The sequence below is a fragment of the Leuciscus leuciscus genome (genome assembly GCF_965113295.1).
Source record: "Leuciscus leuciscus genome assembly, chromosome: 13".
Lineage (NCBI taxonomy): Eukaryota > Metazoa > Chordata > Actinopteri > Cypriniformes > Leuciscidae > Leuciscus > Leuciscus leuciscus.
In genome coordinates this window covers 6730648-6746020 of record NC_138737.1, presented here as the reverse complement: position 1 = coordinate 6746020, position 15373 = coordinate 6730648, and the positions used below count along the sequence as shown (strand labels likewise).

The 15373-nt window shown below is 37.5% G+C and overlaps 1 protein-coding gene across 3 annotated transcripts in view; it reads left to right on the top strand.

Moving 5' to 3' along the window:
* The first annotated feature begins 956 nt into the window (after positions 1 to 956).
* The window catches only part of trim33 (tripartite motif containing 33), a 22574-nt gene continuing 8157 nt past the window's right edge, over positions 957 to 15373 (top strand). Inside the window, exons 1-12 of one of the 3 annotated variants that reach the window (XM_082189138.1) lie at positions 957 to 1639; positions 5872 to 5990; positions 6336 to 6483; positions 6867 to 6999; positions 7182 to 7298; positions 7489 to 7603; positions 11337 to 11483; positions 11756 to 11873; positions 12316 to 12650; positions 12945 to 13118; positions 14119 to 14328; positions 14755 to 14881. In XM_082189138.1, coding sequence (XP_082045264.1) covers positions 1078 to 1639; positions 5872 to 5990; positions 6336 to 6483; positions 6867 to 6999; positions 7182 to 7298; positions 7489 to 7603; positions 11337 to 11483; positions 11756 to 11873; positions 12316 to 12650; positions 12945 to 13118; positions 14119 to 14328; positions 14755 to 14881 — 2305 coding nt within the window. In that variant the 5' untranslated portion in view covers positions 957 to 1077. The remainder of the gene's footprint in view (positions 1640 to 5871; positions 5991 to 6335; positions 6484 to 6866; positions 7000 to 7181; positions 7299 to 7488; positions 7604 to 11336; positions 11484 to 11755; positions 11874 to 12315; positions 12651 to 12944; positions 13119 to 14118; positions 14329 to 14754; positions 14882 to 15373) is intronic. The other 2 variants (XM_082189137.1, XM_082189136.1) reach the window with 2 other exon arrangements.

Here is a 15373-nt window from a genome sequence, read left to right as displayed (position 1 = left end):
TCTACAAAACTTTAACTTGACTAGCTCCTGAGCAAAGCTGGGGGCTGCTAAATAAAGTTACATCAAATTAAACTTTCAATTCTAATGTAGCCTATTAAAGTGATATTTCACCCAAAAATGAAAATCTGTCATTTACTCACCCTTATTTTTAAACCTGTATGAAATACTTCTGCTGAACACAAAAGAAGATATTTTGAAGAATATGGGTAATCATAGAATGGAGGGAAAAGACTATGGAAGTCAGTGGGGGCTATCAACTGTTTGATCACCGACATTCTCGGGGGTGAGTAAATGACAGAATTTAATTTTTTTGGGTGAACTGTCCCTTTAAGAAGACAAAGTATGGATTCTACTGTATGCGTTTGTCTGTGACTTGTGATTTATTATTTAGCATGGAAATGTATGCATTTAATGAGCTTTAAATAAAAAAATAGTTAGCAGATAGTTTATAATTTTCCGTACACTTATTTTTTTTTTAATCTGCAAAATACGTGATCACGTGATCTCAAAATATCTGCCTATGATCTGCCCCCATGAGGCGACCCGCACCATGTAAATATAGAAGAGCGTTTATTCGGTTACAGATGCAACTTCTCCTCTGAATGATCGGGTAAATAAAATAAATATACATTTCTCAAAAGTACTATTTAATTATTTATGTGAAACACTTTTTAACGACTGAGTGCAGCTTTAAAACGTACAAACATAGTGAAAGACGCAATTAATCGCCCACAAACAGCTCACTTTCGAAAGAGAACAGAGAAAGAGAAATTAATTTATTAAAATATTTTAAGTAGGCTAACCATGATTAATACAGAATAAAAATACAGGCACAGAATATGGATTTATAACGACATTTATAAAAACATTTGTTTTCTATTTTAAAAATAAAAAAGATTGTATTGTATTTACAATGTAAATGTATGTATATAAAATTAATCTATAATATTCTTTCATTAATGGATACTTTGTCTAATTGCTTATTCTCTGTGACGAACATGAGAGCGACGGCATGACGTCAAACTCATCGGATTTTCTGAGCGCGTTGAACGTCAGGCGGTTCAAAGAGGAGCAAAGATGGCGGACAACAAAGGCCAAGATTGTACGGAGAGCTCCGCAAATATGGAGGTAGAGGCTTCGGGAACAGAAGATAACGGAGATGGTGGAGCAAAGGACCCCGACAGTGTAATTTTAATCGACACAGAACCGAAAGAAGGAACAGACGAGCTCAAGTCTCAAGAGAACGTTCCCGAAGCGCTGACGACATCCAGCGACGGCGGAGCTAACGTTACAGACGGGACACCAAATGCCGAGAGCACTGAACCGCCACCGCCACCTCCGCCTCCGCCGTCGTCGTCCTCCACGGACAGCACCGCTGCTGGTCCATCACCCGCTCTCATTAACGAGATGTCGCCTCCTCCAGCAGCAGCAGCAGCATCATCCTCCTCCTCTTCAACCCCTGCCGCCCCGCTAAACCTACTGGATACGTGTGCTGTGTGTAAACAGAGCCTCCAGAACCGTGACTGTGAACCCAAACTCCTACCCTGCCTGCACTCCTTCTGCCTCAAGTGCATCCCGCAGCCCGAACGGAAGATCACCGTCCCGGTGCAAGGGCCCCATGGACAGGACACTCGTATTGGTAAGTTAGGAAAAGGGAAGTGAGCTTTTTCAGTTCTCCCCAACAATCCAGAAACCATCCATTGCTTAACTGTTTACACATGATGACATGTGCGATCATCAGCTTGTGTTTGGTGTTTAACTCATGCGGTTATACCGACTGATTGTAGTGTTTTAATACACGAGTAACTGTCAGAACTTATTTACTCTGTTAAGTACGACTCCGTTAGTTAAATATCAGCTGCGGTTTCTCTATGTGCCTATAGATTATTTTTTTGATTGCCAGATACCCCCAAATATGTGCAAGAGACTCCTGTCCTAACATTTAAAAGGCATTTATATACTTTTATGTGCAAAAAACAAATATACGGTGTAAAAATTAACATGATACATAATATTTATTTTCTATTACATTTTTATTTAAAAAAAAATTCTGCTCTCTACAGTACTATACTGTTAGATGTTTGTTTATTTATACTACATATCAAATCGCAATTGCATCATTGTTTATTTTGTTTCTCTCGCTCTCTCTTTCTACATAGCCTACATACACAAGTACATACATATACAAGTATATCCAACTCTATTCACGTACATACAGTATACTCATGTAAAGCACTATATAATATATAGCAAATCTCATCTCTGTGATTGTTTATATCATCTAAAAATATTATTGTCCAGCTCAAATTTGCTAAATGCAACTGTAAGGCATGAAGATATTACTAACATCAACATCATAATTTTCTGTAAAGCTGCTTTAAAACAACGTATTGTGAAAAACTGATAAAATGGACTTGAGTTTATCCTTTGTGACTCATTTTAAAAAACCCTGCACTAACCAGTCTTTACAATCTAATGATGGATTTTCTAATGAACTAACCTTTTAAAACGGTAAGCCTCGCCTAATTTTGTATTTTGATTAAAGTTATATTGAATGTATAGATGTTGCAGCTTCGTGCACACTCAGTCAAATCATGTGACGGGTGTCAGTCAGAGTGATGGGCTCTTTTTTTTATGCTCCGTGGACAAACGCAATTATTTGCTGATCCAGTTTATCAGACTATAGTCCTGATATTTTGACACATCATTGTCCATGTATTGATGATCAGATTCAGTGCTCTGCTGTCACTATATTCGTGCCGTAGGAGCCACCAGTGAACTAATGTGGTGGTCAAACACAAGGTAACTAGGATTAACCATCCAGAGTTATTGATAATGCAGGGGTCATGGCTTGTGACCCCAGATCATGTACTCATTCATGCACAATGGTTTTCTTTGACAATGCACACTATGCCATCCCCAAATGCTGCATTTTCTGCTGATAAACCAGACTAGAAGCGCTGCTGTGGTGATTGGTTTGTTTTAATTATGCATGCTTAGTTTTAGCATTGTTTTTTTGGAGCGTTTTCACTGTCTCTTGAATCTCATTATCGGTGCAGTGGAGATATGAGAATATTTTGGTCAATGCACTTGCTTTGCCATTGAGTCAGTGCATTGAGTGCAGTGTATTATAATTTCATTGTGCTTATGTTTCTTGTAATAAGTTAGCACCATGCATTGTAGTTAATAATATATGAACTAGATTCAGCATTAGCTGCAGCCTGTAAAGCTATTTTAATTGTTTTGTGTGGTTCTGGTTATTCACCCATATCAGCGATCACTGATGCATATTTACAAGCCCAAAGGCTGTCATTTCTCTTTAAATCTCTTCACTTTTCTCAGAATGCCACCAGATCAATAATCTCATATTAGATCAGCACACATAATACTGCAGAATATTTTGCCAGGCTATCAGATTGAAAAGTTCATTCCACTGACATTGAAGTATAAAAAATTGAAGCCAGGTTTCAGTGTAGTGATTTAAATGTACAACATTAATTTTTGCATCGTTAGGCTTGTTGAATAGGGTACACTTTGATGTCACATTCCTTTTTTTGATGCATTTATTGTTTTTATTTATTAACCAAACCAAGCAACATTTGTATTTATTAATTAAGCGAAAATAAGACAAGTAAATAATCTCAGTGTTTTTGCTCAGTCATTCAGCCATGTTCAAGTTATTGTATAGAAAATTATCAAAATAAATTCTGTAATTAATTTTGTGCATTTTTCTGTAAACTACTGAGTGTTAGTAATTTTCGATTTATTCTGCAACAATCATGTTATTTGCAACCCTTTTTCCATTGCTTTTTTTATACTTTTATTTATTTAAAGAAATCACACAAGTGATATTTTCAAGCTGTGCATTTCCCAAATGTTTATAGAGAGGCCAAATGTGCAGTCCTCCTCATATAAGAAAAGTAGAATAGATAAACTAATTATTTAAAGTTGCTGATCAGCATTTTCTGAAGATTAAGCAACTACGACATTTGCTGTTTTGTGAGAATTTTTAACTCTTATTTGGTGGTTTACTCCTCCTCTTTTTGCGATCTGTAATTGAAGGGTTTGTTCACTTGCCAGGTTTGTTTTGGGCTTGTCGTAGACGTTTAATTAAAGTTCAGGGGGAGGTTACCAGCGTGACTCATCAGAGTAACATGACTGAGAAAAGTATCTGTGACACACTCTGTGCTGCTAGTTGAATCTCAAGAAGCACTTTGTTGTATTCAAGCCTGTTGTCTAACTAGAGTTGTTAAACTGTTATTCTCAGCTTGACTGTAGCCGTGTGGTCTATTTTGCTTTGTTTTCAGACACTTTTCTTGGCGTTTTTGTAGACATAACACCATTTTTATTAACTTTAACAGCTCTTAGTTAGCTAATATTTCGATAGTGTGAACTAGTTTATGAGAATATTGTGAATTTTGCCAGACTGAATCTTAAAATGTCGGTTGTGTTGTAAAATGTAACAATCTTGGGTTTTGTAAGACTTCAAACATAATTTAACTGCATCATAATTATTAAAGAAAGTGGTTTATAACCCTCTGTTTGAATAATACAGGAATTTTAATTGCATTACAGGGCTCTGCATGTGACGTGTTGTAGAATAGATGTGCCTCAGGCAATGCATCACTGGCTCCAGTTAATATCAGTACAGAGTAACTCAACAGTGAGTTGCACTGTGCTTCAGTGCAGTGTTTCTCCAGCTGCTCTCAGCAGCCAATCATTAGCAGGGGTTTGCAGCTGGGTGCTTAAGGGAAACCGGCTGAAAGCAGTATGAGCCAGTGCAAACTGGCTCCAACCGGTTTGGACTAGTTCTAGCTGTAGCTTTGTGGGGGATTGATGGGCTGTCAGGGAAAAGAGGTGGGGGGGGGGGGGTTGTTGCATGTGATGGGTGGGGGAGGGGCATGTCCAATTTCTCAATATGTTTTCAAATTAAATTAAGATGAAATTAAATTAGTTTTATGAATAGATCATTATTTGTGGTGAAATGCTGCTGCATGATGCACACAAAGAGCAGACTATTTGTTATTGCAGGAGATGGCAATTATAGTTAATAAAACCTTATGAATTATTAATGAATCCTTTTTTGGATTTTAAATGCCGTGATTTTGCCGTTATTACTTTGTTTATTATGTATGCACCCTCAGTAAGAAATTCAACATTCCCTATAGGAAGGTTTTTTTCCATCCCATAATGCAATTTAAATGAAGACATTCTCCAGTTTTATGATATCCAGTTCTAAGACTGCACGTAGTTGTTCTAGGCTGCATAATTTGTGTGTGTGTGTATATATATATTCCATTAGTGTGTATCTTTGATCTTAGGCTGCGTGAGTTATTATAGGTAAAAACAACGATTTGGCAGAGAGAAATCACCCATTCACATTTTTAAATTTGGTCAGGGCAGTCAAGCTGCCGATTGCCATTACTGATCTTTTAAAAAAAAAATCGTGAATTTTTCCTGTGAGTTCTGTAAATACCAGTGCTTCTCAGTTGTAATTAGGGATGTGTAATTGTAGTCAACTAATATACTAGTCCAAGTAGTTCCAGTCTATATATAGTTTACTTTATAAAAAAAAAAATCTACATGTATTACATGGGGAATAGAATCTTGGTCTCCTCGCACAGCAAACAAAAACTGTAATGCTGGACCAACAGTTTTCATTTATATTATGAACCAAGTTGTTATTCAGTGTTTTTGTCTTTTTTTTTATTGATTTTTTTATTGTCCTGTCATGTCAGTTATTGTCCAGGCCCTCCAGGGCTTCAAGTGAGTGCTAATCATAAATGGATGCATGAATCACCTGTATCACTCCTCTGTTTGTTCCCAGGCTTTGTTAACATTTTTTTATTTTTTTATTATGTTTTTCTGCAGTGAATGTCATGCGTTGCTCGGTGTGCCATCAGGAGTACAAACAAATTGACATGGTGGACAATTACTTTGTCAAGGACACTTCAGAGGCCACAAGCACATCAGTGGAAAACTCCACACAGGTCAGTATCAGCTCTGTGATTTTGACTTAACTAGAGTATAACAATCTTTCCATCAGTACTAATAATTTTGCATTAGTGAGTAATTGATTTAAAATGCCTAATTAACGCTGTTATCCCATAAATGTATTTTAGAAAGTTACTGAATCGCATTGCTCTTCGTTTTGTCAAATGAAATTGAGCAAACATTTATTTAGAATCAAATTCATTCGTATTCACACCCCTAGATTAAACCTTGCTTTATTAGCTTGCATGCTATCATATATCAACTTTTGATTGTGAGCCAATGACTTCAGTCCTCTAGACATTATTTGAAAAGATGTCGTTATTTTATTTGCTCTGTAACAGGTTTGTACCAGCTGTGAAGATAATGCCAGCGCCATTGGATTCTGTATGGAATGTGGGGAGTGGCTCTGTAAAACCTGCATTGAAGCGCATCAAAGGGTCAAATTTACTAAGGACCATAAAATACGCAAAAAAGAGGAAGTATCTTCTGGTACGTGCTGTAGACTCATTTATTTCCATTATCAACCGCTTATATTTGCAAGGCAGTTGCGATATGATTGTTTTCATTATGCTGAAAGATGCTTTGGTCTTATGGTCTTGTAGTTTGGATGTTTCACTAACGGTGTGGAGCATCTGTTTTGCACGTTTAGCAGGCTGAGTCGTTGCTATGGCAACAGGCAGAGTTTTGAGTGAGTCGCTTGCTCTGCCTGTACTGTTTTCATTAGAGCTAACCCATTTAGTTTCCCTCTTTCGATTGAGTTTGGCAAGGCGCATATGAGAACATATGGCAGTCATAGACTTGAGAGAATAGAGGGTCAGGGGTGGAAATAAGCAGCAAAAGATGAATTTGACTATGGTTTTTCTGTTTTATAGAATCGGTTGGTACGTCAGGCCAGAGACCCGTCTTCTGTCCGGTGCACAAACAAGAGGCCCTCAAGCTCTTCTGCGAGACATGTGACACTTTAACCTGCAGAGACTGCCAGCTGCTTGAACACAAAGAACACAGGTCAGCCACACTGTTTACAGTAACCATGCACCATCTTCATATGAACTGTATTAAATCAGCTGGCAATATATGAAAGAGTTTTTAAACAAGACAATCAAATGAAGAGAGAATAAGTACCTTCACCAATAACATGGCATTAAAGGAATAGATCAGAATAGAACATATGTTTTTTTTTTTTGCAGGTACCAGTTTCTAGAAGAAGCCTTTCAAAACCAGAAAGGCATTATTGAGACATTCATGACTAAGTTGCTAGAGAAGAGGAACTTTGTGGAGTTCTCTGCATCTCAGGTGCAAAACAGGTAGGACTTCTGTTGCATCGGTTTAATAGTTGATGACGTTCAAATTTGATTGCCAAGTCTTCCTGATCTTGTTTTTTCAGTAAAGAAAAGTAGCTGGACATGATTGAAACTTTGGCAGAATTGTGTTGAATTATTGTTCAATGAACTACTGGGTCTTTTTAATGTCTTTTATTCCCTTTTTTCCTTTTAGAATCAAAGAAGTTGCAGAGACGCATAAGAAGGTGGAACATGAGATAAAGATAGCAGTCTTTACTCTCATCAATGAAATCAACAAGAAGGGCAAATCTCTACTGCAGCAGCTGGAGGTAAGCGTACTGGCATCAATAAAGCAAAAACTATTTGATTTCCTAAGGAAACAAGTTTGAAATTCCAATTGAAAGATGTTGGTACGGACAGCAGAGATGATCTTAACAAATAACTGAGTGGCCAGTTCTATGACAGCTTATTTCTGCAGACATAATCCATCAAGCATCATTGACAGAAGGAATCATGTGCATGTATGTTATAAGCAGTGTAAACTGGTGCTATCTCATCATAATGTGCTTGTGAACTGGATCAAATTACAAAGACAGATCTGCCCAACAACCTTTTCAATAAAACTCTAGGCTTGTTATGGCTTTGAAAAAAAAGATAAGCCCTTGATATCAACATGCAGGATTCTTCCTTTTAGGTGATTCTTATGGGGAGAGGGGCATTTTTTTTATAAACTTTTTTTTATAAATTACATTTATCTCATCTAAATGTTTGCTTGATCATTGTAGTTGTGTTTTTACAATGGGGAAATTTTGTTGCTCAAGAGTTTACACAACACAAGGAAGCTTGATTTCAATCTTGATTTAAAAATTAATTAGCACAAATAAATACATTAGAATAAAGATACAAATGGAGTTTTTTGGGTTGGTCTAACACTAGTATTCAGGTACAGAAATACTTAAACTTTAGGGATACTTCAGGATTTAGCATTAAGCTTTGTATCAGTAGAAAACCTGTAGTATTTTCGAATTACCATGCTCTCCACCCTCATATCCCCCTGAGATGAGAGATTTATGTAATTTTTATGCTAGCAGGCTCTTGTTCTGTGGAGAAAGCTGAGTAGTAGGGGTTACCATCCTCTTTTTCCCGGACATGTCCGGCCGTCGAGATCGTCCAAAATGTCCGGAATTCGGCTTTTGCTTTCTGTGGTCGCCATTCATTGTTTACATGCATGCACACCTTTTGTTTCAATCTAACTGAATTCATTCCGATTGGTGAATCTGAATGTAGTGTTTACATGAACGCTAAATAAGTGATCGGTTGATGTGCGTTTTAACATTGCTAAGAAAATTCCCGCTCCTCCGTGAGAGATACGAGACCGGCTCATCAGTAATCACGCCACTGGCCTCACGTCGTTCTCCCGCGGCCCTCAGCCTCGTCCTGCTCGCCACAGTAAACATAATGAATTGCGACTGTAGAACGCAAAAGCCGAATCCCAGACATTTTGGGCGATCTCGAAATCCCATGCAGACTCGTCACGGAGTCTCACTAGTAGCCTAGCCTTGTTTTCAACTGCACTCTCTTACCGGTAGGCGTGGCTTGGGAGTGGCCTCCTAGGGCAGCGAAGCAAGTGCATTCTGGGAGTTGTTGTCTTTCATCCACATAAGCCAAAAATACATTTTCTGGCTTTTCTCAGTCTAGAAAGCTCCAAATTCAAAAATAATTTCACATTTCTTGAAAAATTACCTATTTGAAATACACATTCATCTTTCCAGAGGTGAATTATCCCTTTAACACTGGATAGTCTTTTAGTCCTGTATAAATTAAATACATAGACTATTAATCCTGATTCCTTACAATTAAAGCAAACATTTCTTTCTCAACTGTTTTTTAAGACATAACTAACTGTGTTTGAGGATACACTTCAATACCTGAATTTTTACATAATTTTGTGTTTTTGACCGTTAAAGCGCTATAATCCGCAAAAAAGAACTCAGTTTTGTTACTCGTGAGCTGTTTGTGATGCAGCTTTATGTATGTGTGCGAGTACTGAATGGTTTAAAATTGCTTGAATGTTTAAATCGGTAAGACGTGCTTATGATAAACTTGAGTGACTATGCAAAACTGTCATACTCCCGAAACGCGAGAGTCTATCGCCGCCTGCAGTGCGCTTGATGCTTGACTTGTGCATATGCAATGTGGTGATGTTAAGCGCATTTTGAGAGAGAGAAGACACGGCACCGCTGAATCTCACACACTATTCGTGAAATTACGTCTTGCAGAAAGTTTTAAAATGAGTGATTTGATCTTATAATCTGTCTGGATTCATTACTCATACAACCTACATGCTAAAGTGAATAAATGTTTGCAGGAATTTCTCGCCTTATAACCTGCGGGTATGATTTTCATTAAATGCAATACCCGCATAGCCCTGATATTTAACATACAGTAAGTGATTCATGTATTGAGATGCAAAATCTGCTCACATATGCTCGCAGCAGATGCTTTGGAGCTGCATGTTAATTCTAGATTATTTTGACGGCGCGGCGGACCTTTATTTTGACGGCGCTGGGAACGCCAGAGTCTGAGCACACAGTGCTCGCATTCTCCGTGTTCATTAGTTTATGATCTGTCTAACAGTCCTGTCTTATACGTTATTAGATAGAAGTGTTATACATAGAAAGTAGACAGTATATGAAAAGGTATTAGCGTATGCCGTGTGGTTGATGTCCAGTGTTGCTGAGCAGAAATGCATACATAATCATGTTTTGCTTGGTCCCCTCAAAGTTGCATTGTATTTTCTCCTTAGCGTAAAGGTTAAGAGGCCCATCTATCACTGTTTGTTTGTAGAGTTAGTTTCTGGAGTAAATATATAGACTATAATCTGTGTGTTTACACAGCTTTTTTTTTAAATGGCGAGTGCTGGTGTTTCACATGCTTTTGGCCAATCAGTGTACACTTAGACATAGATAGTTCCTATAGTGCTGGTTTAGACCCTACTCTGAAGTAGGAGCTAAATTAGTTCCTCCAAAAAGAGTTACTAGAACTAAAATCGTTCCTAGTTCCTGCTGTGCGAACACGCCAAAATCTGGGTACTTCCACCAATAGTTCTTGGAATTATGAAAAGGTTCCTCCAGTACGAAAGCCCCTTTTGATGAGGTGGCTGTCACTTTTTAGGTTTTGTTTTAGATGGATGGGGAAAATGTAGCTGAAGGCACTGTGCAATGTGACGCATAGAAACAGGATGTCCATTTAAATGCACGTCATAGTACCACTTGTGTAGTCAAGTGTAAACCAGTGTGGTTTTGGAAACTAAAACTATTAAAAATATTCACGATAATTAAATTAAACTATAAATAGTAGATAACCTTAAACTTTAAAAAAACACCAAAATTAGAAAGATTGCATAGGCAACTAACTGAAATGTGGTGAAATTACTAAAACAAATTGAAATAAAAACAAATGAAAGCTGAATAGAAATGATTTAAGATAAAAAAAACATGTCAAAAGTGCAAAACAAAATTATTAAAACTTAAGCTAATTCAAAAAAATAAATACTTTTTTAATACTAAAAATAATTCTAAAATAATATTGTGTAAACTGATATTATTTTAAAATTGACTATATCTGGTTGCGTGTTATCTAGTTTTGCATTAAGGCCAGTTCACACCACACTGACAAACGCCAACAAACATGTTTCTTGGGTTTTGTCGAATCAGTGTGTTACCCCTGTTGGCATTTGTTGCCGTTGATTGTGCAACTGAACATGTTCAATCAGTGTTTGTTAGTTGGGCCAGTGTGAACATGAGTTATTCTTCATAAAATTCTAAATCCAACAGCCAACTTATTTGTTTGTGTTGGTTGCCATTTGTCTGTGTGGTGCGAATGGGCTTTTAGTATAAAAGGTCAAGTTTTGGTTCTGGAAACTTTACATGTGAGCACATTATCCTGTCCCTCAGCCTCTCACGTTTATGGTTTGACACTAGCATGTCCAGAATATGTTTCATTTCAGTCATTCCTAATATTCTTCTCTTCCCTCTTCATTCCCTCTATTACCGTATAAAGAGTGTGACCAAAGAGAGGAGTATAAAGCTGCTCAGCCAACAGAGGGACATCAGCATCCTGGCCCAGCAGATCATCCATGTGCTCAACTTCACCAACTGGGCCATCAGCAATGGAAGCAGTACAGCCCTGCTATACAGCAAGAGACTGGTCAGCCAAAATGCTTAATTCTCTCACAAAACACCTGTTTCCTTTTCTTTTAGGGTATTTTTGCAAACGTGTAATCTTTACTGGCATTACACCTTCCAACAATAACAGTTCTGTCTATTTTAAACAAAGCCACTTCTTTCATTTTCACAGGATGTGTACACTATATCAACATCAACTTAAATGACAAAAAGCATTGCTATTGTAGACTCTTCTCTCCTTTTGTGTCTTTCCTCATTTGCTTTTTTTTGTGCTTTTTCCCCTTAACTCTGTAGATCACATACCAGCTGCGTTTCATTATGAAGGCCCGTGTGGACCCAGTACCTCAAAATAATGGAGCAGTCCGCTTCTTCTGCGACCCCACCTTCTGGGCCAAGAATGTGGTTAACCTCGGTATTGACTCAACTTTAACTTAACTTGTGGCTGAAACCTGTTTTTATTTCACACAGAGAAACCATGTCCAAATTTCAGTGACAAACATGCAAACCAGATTTTAAAATGAAACTGAAACATCATACTATCGTTATTTTAATTTGAAATACACATTGTGTCTAAAATATATCACTGTGGGCATTTTTTTTATTTAATTGTATATTATTTAGATTTATTTTATTGTATCATTTGTGAAATTAAACATTTAGTCTGAAATCATAATGTGGTCAGTTATTTATTTATTTTATTTTAATTTAATTTGATAAAAACATATAACATGTTGTCCAAAATATCATACTACAGTATTTTAACTTTTAAGAGAGTGACACAAATTCAGATTTGGTGTGAACAGGCATTTACATGCTTCAAGATGCATTGACCCCTGCTCTCCTTTTTCGTTCAGGCAATCTTGTTATTGAAAAAGTGGCACATACTGCTCCTCCACCCAGCATGATGGTCAATCAGCAGATCTCTCCCAGTCACAACCACCCAGGTAAGCACTCAGGACAGATCAACCTGGCCCAGCTGAGGTTGCAGCACATGCAGCAGGCTGCGATCGCTCAGAAGCACCAGCACCAACACCAACACCAACACCAACAGCAGCAGCAGCAGCAGCAACAACAACAACAACAACAACAACAACATCATCAGCAACAAATTCAGCAGCAAATGCGCATCGCTTCACAGATGTCCCAGCATCCCAGACAAGGAGGTCCACCACAGATGATACAGCAACCGGTTAGTTAGAGATTAGATCTTTCCTGCTTTCCATGCATGTCTGGTTTATTCTGGTCTAACTGGTGGACCAGCATTGTCTATGGTAATGAAGTACATCTCTTCTTTAATTTTTCCTTTCTCAAGAAAGGAAAATTTGTTTTTGAATTAACCTTATGATTGATTGGTGAGCAGAATTATATTTGGTTTATTCTTATATTTGTTGATTTTGAAATTATCGGCATTTATAATTCCTGATTGTATGTTTTGTTCATGTAAGGACCAGGTTTTAATTTCTTCCACTTTCTCACTTTTCAGCCTCCGAGGCTCATTAGTATGCAGGCCCTCCAGAGGGGTGGAGTTAATGGCTCCTCCCACATGTATCCACCTAATCACATGCGCATGGTATCAGCGCAGAACCGCATGCCCTCGGCGCAACCCCGACTAAATGGCCAGCCGTATCCCATGATGCAACCTCAACTTCAGAGACAGGTCAGTGCAGAGACTCCTGCAGGTCACATGACAAAAACCCAAATGCTAAGACGTCACTCTCTTCTTCTTCACTGTTGTTGATTTCTACTTGAACAGAAGAAGTGAAAGCAAAATTTAAGCTGCTTAATCTAGCCTGCTTTTTTAGATCCGTTCTGGTCGAGTGTCAGCAATAATTATAATCAAGGAGAGTGAGCATTTCTGTTATTGACACCAGCAAAGCATGTGACAGGCTTCAGTAAATCACATGACATAACACAGTCAATCACTGGAGACAGCCAGGAAATAAAATTGCAGGTTTTTAATATTATCCTCTGTCCTGAGATGGGAAACTTTGCCTGTGACCAATGTTTAGTTATAAAAAAAAATATTTCTGCATATTAAATAGTGATTTATCTGTGGGTAGAAACAATAACAATTATATGGGACAGTGGGACTGATATTAAACTGATAAATTAAGTATGTTTTTATATTATATTTTTGTATTAAATTAATTATTCTTATATTTGAATATATTATATATTAATAATAAATATTAATATACAATATACATTTTCCTATAATAAACATGTCAAATTATTTATTAAAGTAATAAAAAAAAAAATATATATATATATATATATAATTATTATTATATAATAAAAAAAAAAAAATTTTTTAATTATAGTGTCATTATTTGAGTAAGTAGCTAGTAATATAAAATGTATTTCTCATTAGTATGTAATTATTTCTTGGAGCTGCTATCACATTTTTATTCATATTGTAATCATGTAGTGTGTTTAAAATGGAGACTGCAGTGTAAAATTCTTTTCAGTTGTCAGACTAGGTATCATATTTTTTCCTACATTTTTGCATGAGAAAACAAAATCAGTAAATTGTGTTGCATTTTCACCTAGGACTCATATACACACCATGTTCCACAATCAGAAATATGTAAATATACCTGCTGTATGAAAGCGTTTTTGCCATTTTCCAACACATTTCCCTTTTTCCCCCCTCATAGCACTCTAATCCTGGGCATGCTGGCCCCTTCCCTGTGGCGTCGCTACACAACATTAGTGCTGCCAACCCCACCAGTCCCACCAGTGCCAGCATGGCCAATGCCCATATTCACCGTGGCCCCACCAGTCCAATTGTCGGCCCCATAGAGCTCATACCGTCAGTCACCAACCCTGAAAACCTGCCCTGCCTGCCTGAAATCCCTCCTATTCAGGTAACTTTACTATTGCATTTTCTTAGACTGATTGTCCGATGATTAGGTACTGTGGTGAGATTTAGTGGTTATAGATCTGGCCTGGTAACCAAAAGGTTGTAAGTTCAGACCACAGAATGTGTGATCATGAGGGCACAAATCTAATAATTGTGTGGAAATGTAATAAAGGACCTAAATGTAATAACTTTTGAGTCTGAATGTAATAAAGCATTTAAATGTAATAACTTTTGGGCCCAAATGCAATAAAGATTCTAAACATAATTACGTTTAAGGCACCTAAGGCAATGAGACAAAGACAATCCCTATACTTGGATCTGCTATTATTGTTCTTCATATAACAAATGCTTCATAACCTAAGCGAAGACAAAGCTGAATTGTTTTAGAGTTCTTGTGTTGCAAAAAACGGACTGTTTTTATAATCACCAGCTTGAAGATGCCGGTTCGAGCACACTGGATAACCTTCTCAGTCGATATATTTCTGCTAGTTCATATCCTATTCTTGGCCCCACCAATCCCTCACCGGGACCTTCAACACATTCCCCAGGATCATCAGGTACTCTCGCATGTGGACATTTTTGCAATAGACCTTTGACATGAATTTTTGACACGCATTGTTTTGGGATTCAAATGTAAGTGTAGATTAGCATACATTTAAATAATGTCATGAAATATGAATGCAGATTAGTATTTTATATGTATAATATTTATATATTCCATACTCTTCGTGCCTTCAGTACCGTATGGCGGAAACTCCCATCCGACCATACGCGCCAACCCCGAGGGGCTAAGACTTTGCTGGCTCTGTTGGCACCATTAATGCATGCTCAGTGCCTCTGGGTCCGTATGGCATAATCTCCAGTGCAACCATATGCACCAACCCTGGGGCTAAGGCTGCATTAGCCCCCCCGCCATCGTTAATGTGCACCAAATGGTGTACTTCCTCACCACCACACAACCAATCTCACCAACAACTCCTAGCTAGCATATAAATGCTTTTCACCATTATTACATCATGGTTATTTGATTACCACGATTATTGTTATTT